Source organism: Capricornis sumatraensis, chromosome 20, assembly GCF_032405125.1.
Source record: "Capricornis sumatraensis isolate serow.1 chromosome 20, serow.2, whole genome shotgun sequence".
NCBI classification, from domain to species: Eukaryota; Metazoa; Chordata; class Mammalia; order Artiodactyla; family Bovidae; genus Capricornis; species Capricornis sumatraensis.
In genome coordinates, this window is record NC_091088.1 from 48,463,933 (window position 1) to 48,490,112 (window position 26,180).

Here is a 26,180-nt window from a genome sequence, read left to right on the forward strand (position 1 = left end):
AGCACGAGTCCAATGCTCTTCCCGGGGTCCCGCGTGCCGCGGAGGTAGCTGCACCCCGCAGGCTGGGACGTTTCGAAGACCGGAAGTGCGCTGCTTCCTTCCGGCCGGCGCTGCACGAGACGGGGTGGGGCGTCCCGGGAGGGGGCGGGGGCCCGCGCTGACGGACGGCTCCCGGGACCTATGGGCGCGGCCGCAGCGGCCCAGCCTCCCCGGCGCGCCCCCTCCCCGGGGCGGCAGACGCCCCCCAGCCCCCCATTTCCAGGGTGCTGCACAAGGCTCCGCGGCTGCGGGGTCCAGGCTGTACCCCCGGCGCGTTGCAGGCCGTGGTGAGGCCCCGCACCCGCGACCCTCTGCGCCCCCGGCCGGCCCGCCGCCTTCCTTCCCGGTCCCGAGCCGCGCGCGAGGACGGCTGAGGCTGCAGGTTTGTGGTTGCGTGTCGGGCCGCGGGCGGCGCGAAGGGACGCTTGGGCGCCAGGCTTCGGCGGTCTGGGACTGTCCGGCTGGTGGGCGGGTGGGTGGCGCTGCGCGTTTGCCTGGTGGTGTTCGGCCGGATCAGCCGCAAAGACTGAAAACCCACTGGCCGCCCCGCTCCGTCGCGCAGTCTGGGGGCGCGGCCCCGCCCCTCGTGGCGTCTTGGGGCACCCGATTTGGGACGGGTCGCCCCTTGTCCACCCGACGTGCGGGGCCGGGGGCAGTAACTCTGGAGAGAGCAAGTTTGCCGAGGGCGGGGCGCCTTCTCAGGCGACTTTTTGCTTTGGCCACGCGAGCGGAGGGAGGGCCCGGGTGGTCTCCGGCCTTGGCGGCCACGCCACTTCCTGGGTGAGTCCGGGCGAGTTATTGAACTTCTCCGGCCCCTCGGCCGCCGGCGGGGACCGCTGGTACTATAGGGTTGGGGTGCGGAGGTGAGCTGAACAACGTGCCCTGCAGCGCCCCGGATGTCCAGTACGCGCTGGTCCTCCTAAGCAATGGAGGAAAAAAGCACCGTTGTCGTTTCCCTTTTTAATCATTAGGATAGCTTGTAATTTGATGGGGAAACTTTTGTTCCATGGGTTCATGCAATTATCACACATAATTGACACTTAAATATTTGTTGCCGTCTATCCTAATATGTTACAGTGTATCAGTTGTGGGATTTTTCACAACTCCGCTCGGAGCCTCTTTCTGAGCGTGACTCTAGGATGAGGTAACTTGGGGATAAGCTCATCTCTGAAGATACGACTTTGCCGACACTCCTTTTCTGTCTCGTTGCTCCAGATTCTCCATTTTCCGTGTTTGCACCGAAGTCTGTTTTGCCTCTCAGGTTTTTTGGCTTGTTTGAATGAATGAATTGCATAATGTGGGATGATGTGTTCTTTTCAATAGAGCACCTTGTTTACTTTTAGGAATTAATAAATTGCACCAACAGTCATGTCCGGCGGCAGGTCATAGTTGATAAATAATTAGTTAAGGCTGTTCGTTCGTCGGAGGAGTGACGCAAGATGTTCTGGGGGACGGTAGCCAGCTTACTCACTGCCAGCACTCCCCCGCCTCCCACTTGCTGCTTCCAAACCAGGCTCCTGCTCCCTGCTGGCACTCCCACTGTTGCTCCCTGGCGGAGCAGCTGCCCTGATTGGCACACCCCCGCTGCCATCACCGCCCAGGCATATTCCTAAAGCTTCCAGAGTGGATTGTTTGAAGGAACACAAGTATCAGAATCCAGATACCTGAGACAAAACAGTATTTCGGTTCTTCAAAATCAGGCTATCAACAGTCAACAGATTCTACTTAATACCATTTCCATGGAAGCTACCTAATTATGTGACAAATTGCATGATGACTGCTATAACTCAGAAAAGGGAAGGATCAGTAGGGGTTGGTGCATCCCAGGAAAAGAAGACTTCCTAGAAGAAGGGCAGGGGTTTGTCTGTGATGCTCACCTGTATTCCTAACTCTTGGCAGTGCCTGCCATAGAACAGGCGCTTTATAAATGTGGTCGTGTTAAAGAACTATTTGTGTTGTGTCTTGAGAGTAGCTTTGAATGCTAGTTAAGGTTTGGATGGGAAAATGGGAGGGCATGGTAAGCATGGGAAAATGGCTCAGGTAAAGTCTCTAAAACACAGATGAGCACTAGGGTGTATTTGCTAGAGAGGGTACTCACATGTGGCTGGTGGTTTACTTCTGTGTTGTTTGTAGGAGTGGTTGGAAGAACAATGCATGTGAGTCTTTGACACCATGATATCCATCAGGCAAAGAAAAGGACTACAAACCACAGAAGTTTCTGAGGATTACACGGCACAAGAAGAAAATGCGAAGTTGGAAGATAAATTGCCATCTAGTATGTGATTTAAATTAAAGCAGCATTTTGGATTGTTTTTTGTCTGCATATTGAAATAATCACTCTCCAACAGGAACAAAATTTGGAGAGACCTAATAGTTGAAGAAACTTGTTCTATTACCTGAGGGTTCTACAGATGATTTGATTGCAATCTGATAATGTTTATTTTACAGTTATGCTTAGAATCCTTTGCTTCTCAGGTGTCTGTTCAGTATGATTATGCCAACCTGATCTTTTGACGTTCAGGGTAATACTTTTTCCCACTGTTCAGATTTTAGTCTAGTTCTTATTTTTCTGGTTTGTGTATGCTGCCAACAGTAGACAGCCTTAGCTTGGGTGAGTTTCTCAATTCATTAAAGTATTGAAAGATGAATAAAAACATTTTTTAATTTTCAGTCAAATTCCTGAATATTTTTTCTTTACCTTTTTGAGGGGTGGAGAGGGAAGTGGTCAGAATTTGGTAAATTGTTTATACAATGTTGAAGACTTTTGCTAAGCCATGCATCAAATGGCATTAATTGCCAACCTTTTCCTTCCTGAGTTGCTTTCTTAGACTAAGCATATCAGGATTTTTAAAAGTAGGCATGAAAAAGTCCATGTCCATCAGCCATTTTGGATAGACTGAGTTTATGTCGACTGTAGCTAGAGCTAGTAAAGTAATTTGGGGGTAGCAGTTTTATAAAATAAACAATCTGTGTTGAGCAGTCATGCCACTCAGCTGTTAGCAAATTGAGACAATGCAGAGTACTCTCTGAAAATCTTATACAAATACAAGTTCAAGTTTGTCCTCTTAAATTTTTGCCAAAAGTTTTACTTTCATTTTAGGTTGGAAGTATTTGTTAACAAAAGAAAACACTTGTCACACACAATAAACAATTTCAGCATTTAATAGAGGATTATTTGACTTAATTTCAATATACAATCATTAAAAAAAGATAAATGGAAACAATAGAGAAAAGTAACAGCACGTATATCACCAAATTGGGCTGACCCACATCCAGACTTAAACAGTGCTGGGCAGGCCCTCCTTAATAGCAAATCTGGACTCTCAGTTGGGGAAGGATCCTGGGTGGTGTGTCCACCCAACAGGCGAGATTTGAGATTGCAGGTAGAAGGGCTCCCACTTATAATCCTGGGGCTTCCCTCATAGCTCAGTTGACAGAGAATCCGCCTGCAATGCAGGAGACCCCGGTTCAATTCCTGAGTTGGGACGATCCCCTGGAGAAGGAATAGGCTACCCACTCCAGTATTCTTGGGCTTCCCTGGTGGTTCAGCTGGTGAAGAATCCGCCTACAATGCCGGAGACCTGGGTTTGATCCCTGGGTTGGGAAGATCCCCTGGAGAAAGGAAAGGCTACCCACTCCAGTATTCTGGCCTAGAGAATTCCATAGATTATACAGTCCACGGGGTCCCAAAAGATCGGACACAACTGAGCAACTTTCACTTTCACTTTTCACTTTCATTTATAATCCCAGGTCACAAACTGATATCATTATGAGTTTGCACACAAAAATGAAGCTCTGGTTTTTCTTTAACTTTTATAATGCTGTTTGTTTCACCTTGTGAGTCACAAGATTTCTTAGACCCTGGGGGACTGGCCAGGCCTCCAGGGCCCCAAAAATTTCAGGACACACTCCCATTCTTATCTGAAGTGCTACCTGACTTGCTATACTTGCAGGCAGGCACAGAATTCAGGCAGTGTCCGGGAAGGTCAGAAGCAGGTCAGAGACCTGCTCTCCTGCTTCTGAAGCCTGAACAAGATGTCCTCCATTTTAGTTTCCCTAACATTAAATTAAAACACAGCTTTGAGAATTGTTAATTCTACCAAAGCAGTATCTATGTCAGAAAAAAAAAAGCAAAAAGGAAGGAACAGATATTCCCAGAAACCTACTCATCCTGAGATTACCACTTATGGTCCTTTGATTACCTCACAATCTGCATGTTGTTCTCTGTACATATATACCTACAAGCATTCAGATGTGGTTTTGCAAAACTGAGATCCTACATGCTGTTGTGTAACTTGCTGTCTTTTTCCTATTATGATATATATGAACATACATCAGTCAGTGTATTTTTTAAATTTGTCAGTGTTTAGTCACTGCGTAACTATGACATAATTTCTTTAACTAATTTCTCATTTAATATTTAGATGATTTTTAACCTTTTACCTATACGAACTGAACTGTGATAAATATCCTTGTGGCCAAATGTTTTGTTTAAAACTTTTTATTTAGGGCATATGCCTAGATTTAGAATTATTGTTCAAACAGTGGCTTTTACTTCCTATTGCCATGTTGCAGTGCAGAAAGGTATCAATTTATTCTAACACCAGCATTGTTTTTAAAATGTCTTTTTGTGTGTGTGTGTACATACCAAAACAGAACACTAAACATTTTTAAGCTATCGAATTACCCAGTATTGTAAAGTTATAGCTCTTTGTTTTGATTTCCATTTCTTTAATACTAGCCTTTTTTTTTCTATTAATTTTATTGGCCATTTTTTCTTTTGTGCATTGCCTATTCATATCCTCAATCAATTTCCTACTGGAATATTCATTGTTCTATTATCTTGAAAGTATACTATATTAAGAATACTTAACTTTTCTTATATGTACTATAAATATGTTTCCTAGTTTATATGCCCTTTAACTTTAGTATGATGGATTTTTTCCTATGGATTTTAAAATCTTAATCAAATTTTGGGGTAGCTTTTAATGAATAAACCACACATTTTAAGTAGATCATCTTAAAAGACTGTTTATATTTAAACTATAACACATTTATTCTTCCATTTAAGAAACCGTAGCTAGACTAAGTCAAACATCGGTCCTAGGTTTTAAGGTGAATAAGATAGTGTGCTCGTCTTGACGAAGTTCACATTCTAGTTGGCAAAATGGACAAATGCACAGTTAGATACAGTGGTGGGAAAAGCTAGAAAAAGTATAGAAAGATCTGTGGAATCACAGAAAGGAGCCCTTAACAGGGAAAAATTCTCCAATGACAGGCAGCTGGAACTTAGCATGCTTGACAGTCTGAAATAGAACTTTTACCTGCTAAACCCTTTACTGATTTGGTTTTTCATCTGTTTAATTTTTTTCTAAAAGGTTGTACCAGTAGAAGATTATGGAAGATTCTGTCATTTACAATTGGCGGAACTGTTGCCCTGTGCATTGGGCTTCTTACATCTGTCTACCTGGCCACTTTACATGAGAATGATTTGTGGTTTTCTAATATTAAGGTATGAACATTGTATGATTTACCCATCAATGTCTCCAGTAGCTAGTTAGCCGTTTAGATGTATGACCAAGACAGTTCCATTTTGCCATAAAGAATTCAGGCTCTTACGCTTGGATGCAGAGTAAAATGACTTTTGTTAATTTAAAGTAACATCAGAAGTTTTATAGTCAAATGAGTTTTCCCATTTTCGTTAACTTATTCCAGTTATGTATCAGTTACTCTAAACCAGTATTTTTCAAACTGTAGATTGTGAAATTGGTGTAGTAGGTCATGAATAACATTTTTCTTAATGAAATCAGATACAGGAGAATATGGTCACATAGTAAGGTTGATAATTATTTGTGAAACTTTTAACTATATGTATGTATATACAGAACAGGTCACATTATAATTTTTTTCTGTTAGGTATAGAAAAAAAGGGGGATGGGGAGAAAGAAAGAAAGCCAAAGCAACTATTCTAAACCAAGGAGTTTTAATCTGGCTCCATAGATGACCTTGATGTGGTATACCTTTCTAAAAGTATATGCAAAAGATTGGGGGAAGCTATAAATGTCATCAGATTTTCAGGAGGGTCTGTGATTCTTTAAACACCAGTTTTCTTGGTGTCTCTCTCTCTCTCTCAACATTTCTATACATCCTTCAATTTGGCTTTAGTTCAGAGCAAGGATATCACTTAAAAGGAAACTTAACATGTTGCCAGTGTTTTTCATCCAAATGTAGCTTGCTTTTCATCCAAAAATGTCATGATCTTTGACCTTATTTCCCACCATGACTTCTAATGACTAGTTTGGTTATGAAGGTAAAATTGACTTTCACAAGCAAAGTTTATTGTCTGTGAGAACATTCAAAAGCATCTTTGCAGAATATAAAGACAGTGTCTAGTGTTTTCCAGAATATTTGGAGCTTCAGTTCCATTATTGGAACGAGTCTCCAAAGGAGACTACTTTGAATGACAAGTTTTATTTTTATGAATAATGTCTATTATGTTTATTTTTTTAAACCTGTCATATTACTTTATAGGTACAGCAAGTATCTATGTATCTATCTTTTTACAAATGATCATGGTACCAAAGGATAATAATTCTTATCTTTCAATGACGCTTGGTAGTTTTTCTTGTCAAGAAAAATTTTACTCACCTATGTCTTTTTAAAATGGAGTGCCTGTAAATAGATTCCCTGGAGACAAGAAATTTAAAACTTATTTAACACAAGTATTTTGAATAAAGCAGGAAATTTCCCCTTTGTGGGCGTAAAGCCAAAATTAAATGCTAGGAGCTGTGTAACAGGTAACAGGTGAAAGAGATCACATAATTTTAAAATGTAAGTTTAGTTCTTTAATTTAAAGCTGATGAGTGGCCTTACTAATATACCCCCTCATCAAGAAGCCTGAGGAAAAGGCCAGGTCATGTAGGGCTTTGTGGACTGGGCAGGAATTGGAGAGAAATGGACCGAGACAGAGTCAGAAGGATGTAATGATTGATCGTTTGTTGGAGGACGATTGAGGAGGAGGAATCATCAGTGAAGACCTTTCTCCTGTTAGCAGAAGGACAGATGGGTGGATCTTCATTCACTGTGATCATGAACCCCAGGAGAAGAGAAGGTCTGGAGGGGGCAGTAACATCTGACCAACGACCTGGAGTTAAGCCACTCTTCACAGGTTGATGGCACGGTCCTCCCCAAAACAGCCCCTCACTTCAGACACCAGTCACAACCTTGGGGGTCCCCCAGCTACTCTCACTTGTGACCAACTGGCCATACATTCACTCAGAGGACAGAACTCAGGGAAGCTCTATACTTATCATTGCAGTTTCATTATAGAACTAGGATACAAACCAGAACCAGCCAAAGGGACAGGCACATCCTGCTAGCCGGGGAGGACCCGAGACTCGACGTCTGCATTGTCCCGTCTCCCAGAGTCAGGACATGACTGACTGTCACGTTCTTGTGTGGCAGTATATAGAGTATAGCCAGCCAGCAAAATTTCCCTGAGCTCTGGTGTTGAGAGTTTTTACTGAGGTTTCATTGTGTATGCATTATTAATTAAATCATTGACCACGGGTTGAACTCAATCTCCAGCCCCTTTTCACTCCCCAGATGTTGGTCTGATATCTGCTGGCTCAATGCCCCAAGCCTCTGATGATATGGCTGGACTTTCTGCCTTGACCAGCTCCTATCCTGAATCATCTCCTTAGTGAAAACGGTCTAGGGGTCCACCCTGAGTCGCTTGTTAACACAAGCTATCAGATGTGGGCCGAGGAGCCCACTGTGAATAACAAAGATACTCTTGTCACAGGGAAGTTCCAGGGTTCATTGGCTGCCCGCAGGAATGGGGGACAAAGGGCAACCAAGTCCTTTATTATATAGGAGTCAGTAAGGCAAGAAATGAGGAGTCCAGGTTTGGATACATTGTGAGTCACTTTCAAAACAATCCAAGTAAAGACCTAGAGTAAAGGAAGCTGGATTTACGGACCTGAAGGCAGGGATTCCATCTGTGTTGGAAACAGACACTTTGATGTTACCAGCTTGTGGCTGTGTGGGCAAGATTGTTTGGGGAGTTAGTAGGGTGAGAAAAGAAAGAGACCCTACGCTAGATTCTGGCTGCGCCTCATGTGGCATCTGGGAGAAGCCGTGAAAGAGGCCCATCCTCTGACAGGTTTCTCCCTCTCACCATCAGCCACCACCCCCAGCCCCTCAAGCTTAAAATTGAGCCAGAGTCTTCATGCATTTTTTTTCTTGGTCTCTATTCAACCTCTCTCTCTTTTTCTCCCCTATGTCACAAGAGGAGTCCTGAGATTTTGTAATCATTTCTCAAACCAGATTACAGGCATTGGTTTATTTTTCATCTTCGAACCATCTAAACCCAGTGATCTGCAGAACTCTGCACTGAAGGAAATGATCTAAACCCGCACTGTCCTGTACAGTAGCTGCCAGCCAGGTGTAGCGATTGAACGTTGGAAATGTGGCTAATGCAACACAGGAATTGCACTTCAAATTTTACTTAAATTGAACTTTAATTTTAAAGTATGTATACATTTTCTGTGAATAAACCAATGACAGTTCTAGCCGTTATTGATCAGTGATTTACTTAGCCAAAGGAGAAGCTCGTTTTCAGAGTTTATACCTAGATTTATTCCATTTCATCACTTTCATCTTGGAGGATTATGGAAATATTTGAGATGTGTAAATCTGTTTTCCTCTTCTTTATTTGTGAGTTATAACTTACCAAAATTACTAGGCTACTTTTTTATGAAAATACTTTGCTCTTTTGAATTAGTTGTAATTATTCAGAGAGTATGCTGCTGCTGCTGCCGCTGCTAAGTCACTTCAGTCGTGACCGACTCTGTGCAACCCCATAGACGGCAGCCCACCAGGCTCTGCTGTCCCTGGGATTCTCCAGGCAAGAACACTGGAGTGGGTTGCCATTTCCTCCTCCAATGCAGGAAAGTGAAAAGTGAAAGTGAAGTCGCTCAGTCGTGTCTGACTCTTAGCGACCCCATGGACTGCAGCCTACCAGGCTCCTCCGTCCATAGGATTTTCCAGGCAAGAGTACTGGAGTGGGGTGCCATTGCCTTCTCCTTCAGAGAGTATAGATATTGTTAATAAAATAGACTAATCACACATTCAGTTTATGCATTCAAAGTAATTTTTTTAATGATCATAGCAATGTTAGAATTTAATATGTGGGAAACTCTGGAACAGAGGAACTGGAGAGCTGAAAAGGAGAAAATGTTGGTTTAAATGGTCCTAGAAAATGTGTATGTAGTATCCTTTCCTAGCATATTTCTTTAATTAAAAAGTCATTTTCAGAGTATAAGAGCTTTTTTCAGATAACCTTAATTGAATGTCTGCTATGTGCTAGACTCTGTTTTAGGTGCATTTTACGCATATTTTACTTAATCTGGCTGTTTCCAAAACCCAAGCATTTTAACTCTAACTTGTCCTTTAAATGCAACGTGTTTTTTTTTTTTTCTGCTCTATATTATTAAAAAAAAAAAAAAACTAAGAGAATTTAAAGCCCATACTCTTACTTGCTGTGCTCCCCTCACAGTGACCCGCACGTCATCAGTGCTGAGTAGCCAGTGCTCTTTTGGAGCAGGGTCAGCCTCTAGGGGTGAGGGAGTGGTGTAGCCTGGGGACAACTGACTGCTGCAGAGAATCTGGTTGGAACTAGAGCCGAAGGGTGCAGCCTTCGGAGCTTGCTTTCAAGGTTAGTGCATGGCTAGCAATGGCAAATGGGGAGCCGTTAATTGCATTTTTAATAATTTGTGTTTAGTAGGTGCTAAAGTAAATATCTGTATGGTCTTGTTTGTTTTTGTTTTTTGACCATGTATTTTTTTTTAATTGCACAAACTATACTGTGATAACAACAAAAACCTTTTCAATGAAAAACATTGCTCGGTATTTATTACCTTTAACAGAATACAGTTTTCATTTTCCCTTCCGTTCTTCTTCATCCTGTATCTGTATATGTATTTTACTTATTTATGACTTCAATATAGGTAGTTTTTATAATGATCATATGCTTTTCAATATACAATTGTATATTTTCACAAACAATTATTATGTAAATAATGATAGCTATATAATTTAATCTTTCTGGCATTTTTATACCCTGGTCATTTCACTGTTTCCTTGTTCCCCAATTTGTGGTAGATTGTTCCGACTGTGTGGTTAGACCCGTAAAATTGCTTACTTCTCATTTTAAAGTGGCAGGGTAAAGATGTTAGTGCTCTTACTTTTTTTTTAGAATTACTTCAGAGCAATTGAGAAAATGAAAAATAGTCAAATTCCTTCTCTGATGAAACTAGAGAGTCCTGTAATCTGGAATCGCAGTATATGAGGAACGGCTGCCAAATCCAGTGAAACTCCTAGAAGTGTAGAAAGGTGCTGAGAGAGGAGTCTCAAAGCTGCAGATTTTAGAAAACCCTGCACCTAAACCCAACGTTTAGTCCTCCAAACTCACTGGCATATCCTGAGTTGGGGGCTGTGGTGGCTAATGGGACTGGATGTAAGGAGAAATGACAGAAGCTTTCCTGGAGACACTCTGATGTGAAAGAGAAACAAGATAGACAGGCTGAAAGGCGTCACAGAAACATGCCATTTTTATAAAAGTTAAGAAGTTTAAGAAGACCAGGACAAAGAGAGAAAACTTGCATTTTCAACAGCCCCGAAGCCGCCAATCTCTGTTCACTAAAATGAGAAAAAGACTAAAACCTCACTCTGTAATCCACTCTGAAGCACCAGAAAAATTCTTGCAGGCATGAGTTATGGCCCAGGCCTCTCCCCTGCGTGAACTTCCGACATGTAGCTGATTGGGTAAGAACTTGCCACATTCAGAAATGACTTAATACTCAGAAAGGAGCTAGTACAGGATCTGTACAATGATACTGCAAGAAAAAAGGGAAGAGAAAAACAAGAACAAACGATACATGAAGAATAGTCACCAGAAAACTCTTACAGCAGAGACAAGAAGGTTCTAGCCAGTCATGTCACACTGAAAAGCAAGCAGAGTACAGTGTTTGCCACTGCAGAAGGTGAATGCAGGCTACGGATATAGCAAGGTATATGCCGTCTTTAAGGAGAAGCAGGAAGATGACAAAAGGAGACGAAACTTGAGCTGATAGAAGCTAGTCAATAAATAGAATATTTAAAGGCATAATCATAATAGATAGAACTCATGACTACAGGAGGCAAGAACCTGCAGAAAGCACAGAGAGAGAAATGTTGGACAGGACTGATTCAACAAAATCAAATTAGTAAAGTTAAAATAGCAAAGAGAAGTGACAGCTGAGAAAAACAGCAGCAAGACTGCATAATTTGCGTCCCAAAGGAACCAAAACCATGAAACAGGAAAAGAAAAAGAAGTTTAAATGTGTAATTCAAGAAAACTTTCCAAAAATAAAAGAAGACTTCAATCTCCAAATTGAACAGGCACAGTGGGTCCTAGGAAGATTTGGCCTAGAAAAGTCATTAGCAAGTTGTAGTTATGAAATTGCTGTACTTGAGTAGTAAACAACTTTTCGTCATCCAGACAAAAACATCAAGTTATGTATAATAGGAGACAAAGATCAACCTGGCTTCAAAGTTTTCCATAGTAACATCTAGTGCTCTAAGACCACGAATGACGTCTAAGAAAGTGATTTACATATTTTAACCTAAATAGGAAAAGGAGTACGTCAAGGCTGTATATTGTCACCCTGCTTATTTAACTTCTATGCAGAGTACATCATGAGAAACGCTGGGCTGGAAGAAGCACAAGCTGGAATCAAGAGTGCCGGGAGAAATATCAATAACCTCAGATATGTAGATGACACCATCCTTATGGCAGAAAGTGAAGAGGAACTAAAAAGCCTCTTGATGAAAGTGAAAGTGGAGAGTGAAAAAGTTGGCTTAAAGCTCAGCCTTCAGAAAACTAAGATCATGGCATCTGGTCCCATCACTTCATGGGAAATAGATGGGGAAACAGTGGCTGACTTTATTTTGGGGGATTCCAAAATCACTGCAGATTGTGATTGCAGCCATGAAATTAAAAGACGCTTACTCCTTGGAAGGAAAGTTATGACCAGCCTAGATAGCATATTCAAAAGCAGAGACATTACTGTGCCAACAAAGATCCGTCTAGTCAAGGCTATGATTCTTCCAGTGGTAATGTATGGATGTGAGAGTTGGACTGTGAAGAAGGCTGAGCGCCAAAGAATTGATGCTTTTGAACTGTGGTGTTGGAGATGACTCTTGAGAATCCCTTGGACTGCAAGGAGATCCAACCAGTCCATTCTAAAGGAGATTGTTCCTGGGTGTTCTTTGGAAGGACTGATGCTAAAGCTGAAACTCCAGTACTTTGGCCACCTTGTGTGAAGAGTTGACCCATTGGAAAAGCCTGATGCTGGGAGAGATTTGGGGCAGGAGGAGAAGGGGACAACAGAGGATGAGATGGCTGGATGGCATCACCGACTTGATGGACATGAGTTTGGATGAACTCCGGGTGCTGGTGATGGACAGGGAGGCCTGGCATGCTGCAGTTCATGGGGTCACAAAGAGTCAGACGCGACTGAGCGAACTCCATCATATATAAGACACCATACAGATTTTTTTGACTCTGAGAAACATGTATTTTTAATAACACTTGGAGAAGTTGGTAGAGAAAAACTTTATCCTGTCAAGAGATAAAAGGCAAAACAGTGATAGAAAAATTGTCAGTGAAGTTCAAACTTATTTAACTCTAGGACTGAGACTAAATAGTTACAGAATAAAACATACGTGAACAGTGGGAACGAATTGAAAGTCACTCAGTTGTGTCTGACTCTTTATGACCCTATGAACTATACAATCCATGGAATTCTCCAGACCAGAATACTGGAGTGGGTAGCCCTTTCCTTCTCCAGGGGGTCTTCCCAACCAAGGGATTGAACCCAGGTCTCCCACATTGCAGGTGGATTCTTTACCAGCTGAGCCACCAGGGAAGCCCATGAACAAAGTAATAACATGTAATAATGTTATTCTATAATATTAACACACCACAGTGTAATAGTAACATAATAGCACAAATCAGAAGAGGAATTGGAAAGAGAAGGTAAAAGACGGTGGAGGTATCCTGATGTATCTTTTATAGCTAGATTTCAAAGTTTTAACTAAAAATCATGTCCAGAAACAGACACACAGTATATATAGAAGAACATTCCAAGAAAAATATGAAATAAAATTGGCAGAGGAGAAATATGAACTTCATAATAAGATTGTCATTACTCCTTATAGGAAGTAAGTAGATACTATCCATAGAGGTAAAGAAGTTATCCTCTGAGGTTATAAAGAAAGGTAACCGCGAGAACAAAAACATAAACCGTCCAAGTTAAAGACACATGTACACACATGCAACCACACACACACATAGAAACAAGCAGACAAATCATGTAGCGAAAGATCTGTTCTGTTGCTGCTGCTGCTAAGTTGCTTCAGTTGCATCGAACTCTGTGCAATCCCATAGATGGAAGCCAACCAGGCTCCCCGATCCCTGGGGTTCTAAGCAGCAAAAAGCATGATACAAAATGTATTAACATAACTATATCCAAATGTTTTTGTTTAAATAAATGTCAATGGGTTTTACTCATCTGATAAAAACTCTGGATCATAAAGCAAAATCCGAATCACATCATATATGCATATTATCCTCCCAGAACAAAGTTCCTTAGAGGGATTAGACCGAAGGTGAAGGTGAAGGTAAAGTCGCTCAGTCATGTCCGACTCTTTGCGACCCCATGGACTGTAGCCTACCAGGCTCCTCCATCCTCCAGGAAAGAATACTGGAGTGGGTTGCCATTTCCTTCTCCAGGGGATCTTCCCGACCCAGGGATCGAACCCAGGTCTCCTGCATTGGAGGCAGACGCTTTAACCTCTGAGCCACCAGGGAAGCCCATAGACCAAAAGTGTAGATAAAGACTTAATAAATGCAAAAGGGGGAAAGAAAGTCTCAGACAAAAAATTTTATTCACTGAAGCAAAGAAGGTGAATGTGGTATAACCTAAATCAAATCCCTTACGATTATACAGTGGAAGTGACAAATAGATTCAAGGGGTTAGATCTGATAGACAGAGAGCCTGAAGAACAATGGATACTGTACAGGAGGCAGTGATCAAGATTGTCCCCAAGAAAAAGAAATGCAAAAAGGCAAAATGGTTGTCTGAGGAGGGCTTACAAATAGCTGAGAAAAGAGAAGCTAAAGGCAAAGGAGAAGGAAAGCTATGCCCATCTGAATGCAGAGTTCCAAAGAATAGCAAGGTGTGATAAGAAAGCCTTCCTCAGTGATCAGTGCAAAGAAATAGAGGAAAACATTAGCATCATTCCTTCCAAAGAAATCCCAGGGCTGACCTCCTTCAGAATGGACTGGTTGGATCTCCTTGCAGTCCAAGGGATTCTCAAGAGTCTTCTCCAACACCACAGTTCAAAAGCATCAATTCTTCAGCGCTCAGCCTTCTTCACAGTTCAACTCTCACATCCATATATGACCACAGGAAAAACCATAGCCTCGACTAGACGGACCTTAGTCAGCAAAGTAATATCTCTGCTTTTGAATATGCTATCTAGGTTGGTCATAACTTTTCTTGCAAGGAGTAAGTGTCTTTTAATTTCATGGGTGCAGTCACCATCTGCAGTGATTTTGGAGCCCCAAAAAATAAAGTCTGACACTGTTTCCACTGTTTCCCCATCTATTTGCCATGAAGTGATGGAACCGGATGCCATGATCTTCGTTTTCTGAATGTTGAGCTTTAAGCCAACTTTTTCACTCTCTTTCACTTTCATCAAGAGGCTCTTTAGCACCTCTTCACTTTCTGCCATAAGGGTGGTGTCATCTGTATATCTGAGGTTATTGATATTTCTCCCGGCACTCTTGATTCCAGCTTGTGCTTCTTCCAGCCCAGCGTTTCTCATGATGTACTCTGCATAGAAGTTAAATAAGCAGGGTGACAATATACAGCCTTGACGTACTCCTTTTCCTATTTGGAACCAGTCTGTTGTTCCATGTCCAGTTCTAAGTGTAACTTCCTGACCTGCATACAGATTTCTCAAGAGGCAGGTAAGGTGGTCTGGTATTCCCATCTCTTTCAGAATTTTCCACAGTTTATTGTGATCCACACAGTCAAAGGCTTTGGCATAGTCAATAAAGCAGAAATAGATGTTTTTCTGGAACTCTCTTGCTTTTTCCATGATCCAGCAGATGTTGGCAATTTGATCTCTGGTTCCTCTGCCTTTTCTAAAACCAGCTTGAACATCAGGGAGTTCACGGTTCACGTATTGCTGAAGCCTGGCTTGGAGAATTTTAAGCATTACTTTACTAGCATGTGAGATGAGTGCAATTGTGCAGTAGTTTGAGCATTCTTTGGCATTGCCTTTCTTTGGAATTGGAGTGAAAACTGGCCTTTTCCAGCCCTGTGGCCACTGGTGAGTTTTCCAAATTTGCTGGCATATTGAGTGCAGCACTTTCACAGCATCGTCTTTCAGGATTTGAAATAGCTCAACTGGAATTCCATCACCTCCACTAGCTTTGTTCATAGTGATGCTTCCTAAGGCCCACTTGACTTCACATTCCAAGATGTCTGGCTCTAGATTAGTGATCACATCATCATGGTTAACTGGGTCATGAAGATCTTTTTTGTACAGTTCTTCTGTGTATTCTTGCCACCTCTTCTTAATATCTTCTGCTTCTGTTAGGTCCAGACCATTTCTCTCCTTTATCGAGCCCATCTTTGCATGAAATGTTCCCTTGGTATCTCTAATTTTCTTGAAGAGATCTCTAGTCTTTCCCATTCTGTTGTTTTCCTCTATTTCTTTGCATTGATCGCTGAAGAAGGCTTTCTTATCTCTTCTTGCTATTCTCTGGAACTCTGCATTCAGATGCTTATATTTGTCCCATTTGAAAAGATCCTGATGCTGGGTAAGATTGAAGGCAGGAGAAGGGGATGACAGAGGATGAGACGGTTGGATGGCATCACTGACTGGATGAGTATGAGTTTGAATAAGCTCCAGGAGTTGATGATGGACAGGGAAGCCTGGTGTGCTGCAGTCCACGGAGTTACAAAGAGTCAGACACGACTGAGGAACTGAACTGAACTGAGGTAAAGAAGGACAGTGTTTCAGTGTAAACATACAAACTACAAAAATCTGTATATCAAATAATCAAAATATTTACAAAGCAAAAACCACAGGAGATGCAAGAAGAATATAGAAATACATTAGTATTGAGTTTTAATTCTTTCCCATTCATAGAAAAGCATGAGAACAAAAATAAGTAAGGAGGAACCTCCCTGGTGGTCCAGTAGCTAGGAGTCCATGCTAGAGGGCCTGGGTTTGATCCCTGGTCAGGGAACTAGAGCCCATATGCTGCAATTAAGACCTGGCACAGCAAAATAAATAAATATTTTTAAAAATAAGGATATAAAGACCTAGTAATATTGAATATGATAGACCTAATCTATAATATCTAAAGAGAGAATATACACTCATCTCCATTTTCCACAGAACATTCACTAAAACATTGATAAACTAAGCCATAATAAAAATCTCAGTCCAAAAATACAGAAATTATATGATAATATTCTCTAATTACAGAGTGATAGCACATAGTCTTGGCTTGTTCCTGACTTTGGCATAAAGGTCACAGTATCCCCTTTATTTAAATAAAGATTGGAGATAACTAGTTAAAAAGAAAAAACAGTACCTTGAATTTTAAAAATAATCTTTGACCATGGGTAATTAAAACTGAACTTGTAGAAATTGCAAATGAAATCTAGAAAATATTGAAAACTATGTTTCAGAATTAATGCTGCTACTGCTGCTAAGTCGCTTCAGTTGTGTCCGACTCTGTGCGATCCCATAGACGGCAGCCTACCAGGCTCCCCCGTCCCTGGGATTCTCCAGGCAAGAACACTGGAGTGGGTTGCCATTTCCTTCTCCAATGCATGAAAGTGAAAAGTGAAAGTGAAGTCACTCAGTCGTGTCTGACTCTTAGTGACCCCATGGACTGCAGCCTACCAGGCTCCTCAGTCCATGGGGTTTTCCAGGCAAGAGTACTGGAGTGGGGTGCCATTGCCTTCTCCTTCAGAATTAATGAAATGAAGTATTATTCGGAAGAAAATTTACAGCTGAAAATACTTTCATTATGAAATAAATGAATTATTCCACTTATGAGGTCTCATAACAGAAGGAAGGATAAAAGTATTAATAAGAGAAATTATCACCTCAAAAGAAAGAATAAGTCCATAAATGAATGGTTATTTGGGGAGTGAAAACCAAAGACAGATAAAGATGTGGTAGGAAGTGAAAATATCCAAAAATTACAAAGATCATGAAATACGGTCACAGAGAAATAACCATAAAGACCATGAAATAAGAAAGAGCCACATGATACTGTTTTGTTTGATTTTATGCAAGTTAGATGAGTGGGTAACATGGATGATTTTCTAGAAGAATATAAATGACCAAAATGGCCCCAGTAAACACAAATTATTTCTGTACATGTGGTAGAGAAAACTTGAAAAACACCTACCTAACCCCCACCCCCAAAATACCAAATGCTGTTGATTTTATGAAGGAATTCTGTAAAACTCTTAAAAAATTCCACTGCCATTTGAGCTTTTCTAGAACACTAAAGAGGAAGAAAATCTCCAAGATATTGTTATAAATCAAGAATTACACACTGAACTTGAGGATCAGAATATAGCTATAGTCAGTTCTTATTTCCATCAGTTGCAATCTAGTCACTGAGAACCGTGAGTTAGAGAATACCGAACCATTGCTCTTGGGGAGATATGTACATGTGTATAAGCACACTCATATCACACAGAGGTTGCAGTCTTAAATCCTAAAATCTCCTCCTGGTAGATTCTATTTTCTTTTTTTCACACACACACACAAAAATGAGGTTCAGGAGTGTTACCTGAGTTGCCTGAGGCCGTCCACTAATATTTGAAAGAGCTGGGATTCAAACTTTGTCCACTGGCCCCGGAGCTGGGGCATCTTGCACTGTGCTGCTCTGCACCGTACTGAAAGAGGACATAGAGTTATTGCCACACGGCGCAACTATGTACCTGTTCACCCCAAGAGAATCTAAAAAATGGTTACAAGCAATAAGAAAATTCAGAATGTACCAGGGTTTAGATATGCTGAAGCCAAAATTAAATATACAGAAGCCACGATCATTTTATTTTTACATCTGTCAAAACCTGAAATTAATAGGGAAGGAAGACTTCACACATGCCCTTTTTAAAAAGTGTTGTCTGGCTGTCCTAGAACACTTCATTCGGTCCCCAGCTCTTCTGTGACTGTTTCAGCCTTTTCTTCCCTGCTCCTCTTCACTAGACCTCCAGTCTTCACTGTCAGCTAGCGACACTGCTTCCTGTTTCACCGTGTAGGGAAGGAAGAAATTATTTTTCCTACTACCCGCCTAGGTTCATCTGGCTGGAGTCTCATAAATTGAACTGGCAAAAGACAGGTTAACAAGAGAAAAGCGTATGAATTTCTTTAATACAAGTTTTACGAGAGACAAACACCTTCATAACGAAATGACCCAAAGAAATCCTTAAACCTTTGCATGTTTGTACTGGATTTGATGAAGAATTGAAAGTAACGGGAGAATGTGATGGTGTGTGAGCCCAGGGTAGTACACTGGGGGACACTGAGCAAGGCCTGTTCATTCAGAGTCCTCTCAGCACCCTCCATCTTCAGAGATAAGAGGTTCTTTTCCTCTCAGAAGCCACCTCTCACAAGAGTCTTAATGACGGCTTCCAGGGAGAAACGAAAGGTCAGAGTCCATTCTGCACCTGCCGTCCATCCAGTTCCTTCAGCTTAAAGTGTTCAGTATGCCAAGGTGCCATATTTTGAGGTAACGTGTTCTGAACTTCGTCAGCTGAGAAAGTAGAAGCAGAGTAGACGAGATCGCCCGCCTGCCTCCACTCCATAGCTGCCCACGTAGTCGCCCACTTCCTGCCCCACATGTGCCAGACCCGTGGCCCTGTCCTCCACTGATGCACGTCGCTCTAGCGGTTACTTCCGTCTCACACTTTCTCCCATCCTGGAAGGAATAGTCCACTCTACCCTCCCCCCTTCTCTTGCACTTACTGTCCCATTTTTCTGCTCATCTTAACACCAAAATTCCCCCCCACCCCAGAGTTTGGTGACTGGTCATCTGTGTTCCTCTCTTCTCCTTCTCTCTCTCAAACCCGTTGCAGTCAGGCTTCACCCATGATGTTGTGCTTAAAAATGTCTGGCTAACGTCACGGATATCCCCCAAGTTACTTAACTGTGGGCTTCCCTTGCGGCTCAGCTGGTAAATAATCTGACTGCAACGTGAGAGACCTGGGTTCGACCCCTGGGTTGGGAAGATCCCTTGGAGAAGGGAAAGGCTACCCACTCCAGTATTCTGGCCAGGAGAACTCCATGGACTGTATAGTCCATGGGGTCGCAAAGAGTCGGACACGACTGAGCGACTTTCACTTTCACTTACTTCACTAACTGTAGTGGTCATTTCCCGGTCCTCATTTTACTTGACCTGTTAGCATTTCTTTTCTTGGCTCCAGTACACACAGACTCCTGGGTTTCCTCCTGCCTCTCCAGCTGCTCCTTTGACTCCTTTACAGGCTACTCCTCAGCCTCCTGAGTGACCTCTTATTGGCAGAGAACCCTAAGAATCAGCTCCTGCATGTTTCTGTCCACCCTCAACTGCTAAGAACAGCCTGTCTATAGCTTTAAATACCATCTCTGTGGGCTCCCCAGGTGGCTCAATGGTCAAGAATCTGCCAGTGCAGGAGACGCAGGTTGGATCCCTGTGTTGGAAAGATCCCCTGGAGTAGGAAATGGTAACCCACTCCAGTATTCTCGTCTGGAAAATTCCTTGGATTGAGGAGCCTGGCGGGCCGTAGCCCACAGTGTTGCCAAGAGTTGGGCACGACTGAAGCGACTGGGCACGCGTGCACCATCTCTGCGCTTGCAGCTCCCAGATGTCCCTGCTCAGACATCCCCCTGAACTTCAGACTTGTGTATCCAGCCACCTGCTTGATCACCTGCATTTGTCCAGTAGGCATTTCGGACTTAACTGACTTAAACACCTGACCGTCCCTGGCTGCAGGTGTTTCTCCTTAAAAACCAAATCTGTAAATAGCAACTTTGTCCTTCAGTGGCTCAGGATTTCTGTCCTTAGAGAATTCCAGTCCTTTCAAACACCATTAAATCTAGGAAATCCTATCAGTTTTCTTTCTGGCTGCGCTGCGCAGCATGCAGGATCTTAATTTCCCCACCATGGATTGAACCCACCCCCCCTCCCCACCGTCCCCCCCTCCCCACCCCCCCGCCGCATTGGAAGCATGGAGTCTTTTTTTTTTTTTTTTGATTGGAAGATAATTTTTTTACAATATTGTGGTGGTTTTTGCCATACATCAACTTGAATCAGGCACAGGTGTGCATGTGTACCCCCGTCTTGAAACCCCACCATCAACCTCGCCCCCCACCCCATCCCTCTGGGTCGTCCCAGAGCACTGGTTTTGGGTGCCCTGCTCCTGCATCAAACTTGCACTGGTCATCTATTTTACATATAGTATATGTGTTTCAAGGCTGTTCTCTCAAATCATCCTACCCTCGCCTTCTCCCACATAGTCTTAAAGTCTGTTCTTTACATCTGTGTCTGTTTTGCTGCCTTGCATATAGGGTTGTTGTTACTGTCTTTCTAAATTCCATATATTTGTGTTAATATACTATATTGATGTTTCTCTTTCTGACTTACTTCACTCTGTATAATAGGCTCCAGTTTCATCCATCTTACTAGAACTGACTTAAATGCATTCTTTTTTATAGCTGAGTAATACTCCATCGTGTATATGTACCACAGCTTCCTTATCCATTCGTCTGCCGATGGACATCTAGGTTGGGAAGCATGGAGTCTTAACCACTGGACCGCCAGGGAAGTCTCTCAGTTCTCTTTTAATAGTATCTAGAATCGGATCACCACTCACAACCTCCGCCTTTGTGTCTGCGAGGATTGCTTCAGCGGCTCCCCTCCTGCTTTCCGTGCTCTGCCTGTGCCCTGTGGAGTCTATCCTGAGCATAACAGCCAGTGAGATTCCTTTCGATGTTCGGCAATGTATGTCTGCTCAAAACCCTTCACACTCAAGCACAGCATGCCTAACACCCAACTCCTACCTCACACCTCCCTACACACCCACCTTCTAGCTCAGGGCACAAGCCCAGAGTCCGTGTGCCTCCCAGACTCGGGCCAGCCCCCAACCCCCCCTTACATCTCAGCTTCTCTCTCTGCGCCTTCGGCCGCTCTGACAAGGCTACCCCTCCTTTGCTGTTTCTGCTCAAAGCACCCTGTCTTCTCCGTGCTCTCCAGGGAGTGTGTGGGCTGCTCTGACCTCCGCGGGGCCCACTGCCCCACCTCTTCCAGGCTCTGGCCAGTGTCAGTCCATCAGTGAGACCTTCAGTGCCCACCTCCAGGACCGCAGTACCACCCCCTTCCCTTCCACACCTCTTCTCTGCGTTCCCTTTTCTGTTTTACTGGTTTATTCTCTTCTCCTCCTGCTCTGGGTTATAAATTCCACGAAGGCAGAGATTTGTGCCTCTTTTGTTCCCTGCTAAATCTCCCGGCGAAAGATTGCTTATAAATTGTTGGTGGTTAGTAGGTATTTGTTGAATGAATAAATGAATGGATGGATGGATGAATGAGTGAGTGAATGAGGAGATTAGAAAGATACCAATCAGAAGCACCGAACCCAGTTGGCAGGCTAGGTTTGGGTTTTTTATATTTATTTTTATTTACCTCTTTAACTGCACAGGGCCTCAGTTGCGGCGCGCAGGACCTTCAGTCTCTGTTGTGGCGCGCAGGACCTTGTTTTTTTGTTTCAGTTGCAGCATGCACACTCTTGGTTGTGTCATCTGTGATCTAGTTCCCGACCCGGGTCCACCCCAGGCCCCTCAACCTGGGAACTCGGAGTCTCAGCCCCTAGACCACCTGCGATGTCTGGGAGGCTAGTTGAATAGGCAAAGAATAGTCGTTCCTTTGTATTGATACCAGTCTTTCCTGGAATAGTTATTTCCCCTTTTAAAAAATGCATTGTTCTTTCTCACTGAAACTCAAACTGCTTGGGGTCAAGGACTGAATTCTTAACACCTTTTATTTCCTCAGCAAATGAATGTTCAGTGATGAGAATAGGTAATTCTCATTTGGCTAAAAGTACTAAAGTCACTCACTTTTTTAAAAAAGTCTTTTTACCTTATGCTAACATTTTTGCGTATGTATTTGATACTATAGAATTTGTACATCTCCCCATTAAATACTCCTGCAAAGCAAGGAGTCTTTAGACCAAGTAGGGTTAATTTGCACAGTGGTAACTATGGTAGAACAAGGGATAATAATTGCTTCAACTGAGCCCAGTGGAAGTACTGTCACTTCAACTAGTCTAACCTACTCACAAACACTGCTTGGCAACTGTCACATGTCACTGCTTTAATCAACTCTAGGGCAAGAATCATCCCATTGTAACAGATGGACATGAATTTAACCAGACAATAAACCATGTATGTGCCATAAATATGTTTGCTGAGGGCATGATTCCCTGTACAGAACTTTAAGAACAGCTGTCTTATCATGAGCTACTGTTTCTTGGTGAGATGATTTGTTAACTGAATTCTGAAAGGTTACATTTATCTTTAATGTAATCTTTAACGTTAATATGATCTTTAATGTTGGTTTTTCAGTGGCTTCCCCACTAACAGTTGCCTAGTTATTTGGGGGGCAATTTTTATAAACAAAAGTTATTTACATGAGATTTTTAAAAGCTAATGATATGGTTCCTTTGCACATTTGGTGTGATTTTGTCTGAAAGGGCTTGTTACCTTTTGTATGTTGCCAGGATATGCATATCATTAACTGTGAGCTGTCATTTTTTTTCCTGATGCTTATTTCTTTTTAATACTTCTGTTCAATTACCATATAAACTACTGCTTACATGGTTTTAGCTGTATAATTTCTTAAAAATGCAGTGTTTTGTCTTTCTCCTTTTTTATGTCATTATCTTCAGAGACCATGTTTCTTTTTATTCTTTCAACAGTGCTTCTTACCCTGTGGAACTTGTGCAGATTAAAATGTGAAGTATTATATTTGTTCATTTTACAATCTTTAGAGGGTAACTTCTATTGGTGTACATTTTCATTGGCACTATCCACCAGGCAAAGTATAAATTGCTGTATAAAAACTGGAAAAGTGTTTGAATGAGTAAAGCAGATGTTCTCCTAGCGTGAAGCAGATGTAAAACTTGCAAGTGTCTGTCTAATAAAGTACAGCATTTGGTTCTATACAGCTGGTGCTAAGATTACCAATTAATCATGTCGAAATGCATTTTTACTAATCAGGATCCCCTCTGTTCTTTACACATTCTGGCTATGTTAGAGAGAGAGATGGGGCACAGAAGTGGCTTTCTACTTTTAGTACTTTGAGCAGTGTTGTTTTTTTTTTTTTTCCTCATCTTTATGAAGTCAGTATCCTTTTATTTCTAAAAGCATGTCAAATTGGAAGCCCCCTACATGTGAATGGCTGGTTTGGTTCTCCAGTTTGGTTGGGCATGTGAGTTTGATGTTAGAATATTCCACTGAAAGCAGGCATACTTTCAACACCTTAAGGCAGCAGGAGAGAAGGAAAGGAATGTAATACATTTAATGGTTTGGTGTTTGTTTGTTTTGGGTTTTTTTTTTTTTTTTTTTTTGGTATGGACAAAAGCTAATATTTGCTTAATGTCAATTCCTAGCTTCTATGGTTACTTGATCAAGGAGGAGGTTGAACATTCTAGGAACAAGTGATACAATTTAGTTTTATGTTATCAGAAGCAATGGAGCAGGTTTTGCTGAAAGATTGAAGGTGAATGGATTAATGTGACTGCTAAGAAGATAAAACTTTGTAGCTATAAAAGACACATCACAGATCAGTAGCAAATGTAAAAGCTAAAAGAGCTATATCATTTTCTGTCCTTTTTATAAAGCAAGTGTGCTCATGAAATTATGTTTCAGAACCTCATGGGCCTGGAATGTTTGCTTTCATGTTTGATTTCCCAAGGATAAATTTGTTTTCTATGAAAGGCAACTCAGTATATAAGAAGTTTTGCTACCCCATATCTCCTGGCTTTTTAAAAAAGAAGCGTTAATAATGATAAAACGTAACAGTTTGTTTCAGTATCATTAAGCGGATGTTTACACACTCTTTGAAAGTTGAGTATTTCTTCAGTGCTCTATTCATGAATTGGTTTATAATACTTTTTTAAAGGGTAGGAGAAATATTTCTTTAAGTATCGTAAGGGCAAAAGGAAATACATTGCATAATTTCCAGATCTGAAGATAAATAGCATGAATGGTTCTTTTAATGAAATGTTTATTATTATTTGAAAAATAATTGGAGATGGGGAAAGCAAAGATGTGCTAAAAGAAGTTATCAACTAGAAAGTAAGATTTTCTGTGCTTTTCTTCCCCAGTAAAGCTGCATTTGTGGAATATGGATCTGCTGTATAGGAAAAACGCATAGATGGTATTATGTTTTAGACTGTGTGTTACAGAACCTGGTCTTTTTAAATACTGGTGTTAAAAATCTATAATAGGTTATAAAAATTTTTGTTCATTTATATTTTTATATATATATATATGAAATATAAGGTCTAAGAATATTAATAGGATGATTTTGGAAAGTTCCCCATGCTTATTACCAATTGCCTCCATATTTTGTATTACTGATTTAAATCTTAAACTTCATAAAAGCATCTTGCAACCGAATTGACTAATAGCTACGACTTTAGATTTTCAGTTCTTCTAAAACTGAATATTTATATAAAGGCAGTTTAATATTTCTTATATCCATTTTCCTACAAGAAAATATTTCCACCAAGGCTACACTTATCGGAGTAAAATTCACATGTAAGAGATCTGCCCCATTTTACTAAGAATACCTTATACTCTTAGAATAAAAAGATTATCAATCTTATATAATATTATTAGCTTTTAGGTGAGTATCTAATGCAATTGTAGTTCTTTTTATTTGAGAGACTTTTTTGATGTCCCTATTTTGTTTCTAAGTAATAGTACATAAGAATGGTGTTTTTTTAAGGTTTTAATTTGTATGAAATAAAAAAACATTAACTCCAGAACATTAACTTAAATGGAACTAGTTTTCTCCATTGTTAAAAATTATTTGTTAGAGAAAATTTTAAACATCCAGAAAAATAGAATAGTAAAATCAACCCCTATAATATATACCCAGCTTCAATAATTATTAACCTTCTGTTGCTTATTTATTTATTGAAGCATATTAATAGTTGATATACAGTATTACATAAGTTATAGGTATACAATATAGTGATTCACAATTTTTAAAGGTTGTATTCCATTTATAGTAATTACAAAATGTAGGCTATATTCCCTGTCTTATACAGTATGCCTTTGTAGTTTATATTTTTTTAACTTTTTGTTTTATTTTAGGTTATAGCTGGTTAACAGACAGTGTTGTAAGTTTCAGGTGAACAGTAAAGGGACTCAACCATACATATACATATTATGTATCAAGCCTTCCATTGTTTTCTATTGGGGTATAGCTGATTACCAGTGTTGTGATAGTTTCACAGCAAAGGGACTCAGCTATACATAAACATGTATCAAGCCTTCCATTGTTTTATTTGCCAAGATTTCTTAAGACTGTTTTGTCAGAAGTTTTTTTTTTTTTTTTTAAGTTGTAGTTCTGTGTCCTGTTTCTACAGTGACAGTAGATGTTTAAACAAAAACTAGGTCATGTAAACCCAGTAAACCTCACTTTATTTCAGGAAGTGGAGCGAGAAATCTCTTTCAGAACAGAATGTGGACTGTATTACTCCTACTACAAGCAGATGCTGCAGGCTCCTACCCTCATGCAAGGTAATCACAACCAACAGTCTTATTCAGAGTCTCCTGCATTCTTTTCGATATTCCAGCCAAAATATACTTCTGCACTAATACATTTTCAGTGTTTTATAGGGCTTGTGTAGTTTCTCTTTGTACTTGTATGGTTTTCCTTAACAATATCTGTGAAGATGTTTTGCTCGGGAAGAAGTTACATGTAATATTGTCTGTAGCTCTCC

General features: G+C 41.2%; 1 protein-coding gene across 1 annotated transcript in view; it reads left to right on the forward strand.

The window, feature by feature from the left end:
- The first annotated feature begins 2,211 nt into the window (after positions 1–2,211).
- DPY19L3 (dpy-19 like C-mannosyltransferase 3) overlaps positions 2,212–26,180 on the forward strand; it is a 73,268-nt gene continuing 49,299 nt past the window's right edge. The window contains exons 1-3 of the mRNA XM_068993214.1: positions 2,212–2,314; positions 5,418–5,551; positions 25,887–25,977. Coding sequence (XP_068849315.1) covers positions 2,212–2,314; positions 5,418–5,551; positions 25,887–25,977 — 328 coding nt within the window. The remainder of the gene's footprint in view (positions 2,315–5,417; positions 5,552–25,886; positions 25,978–26,180) is intronic.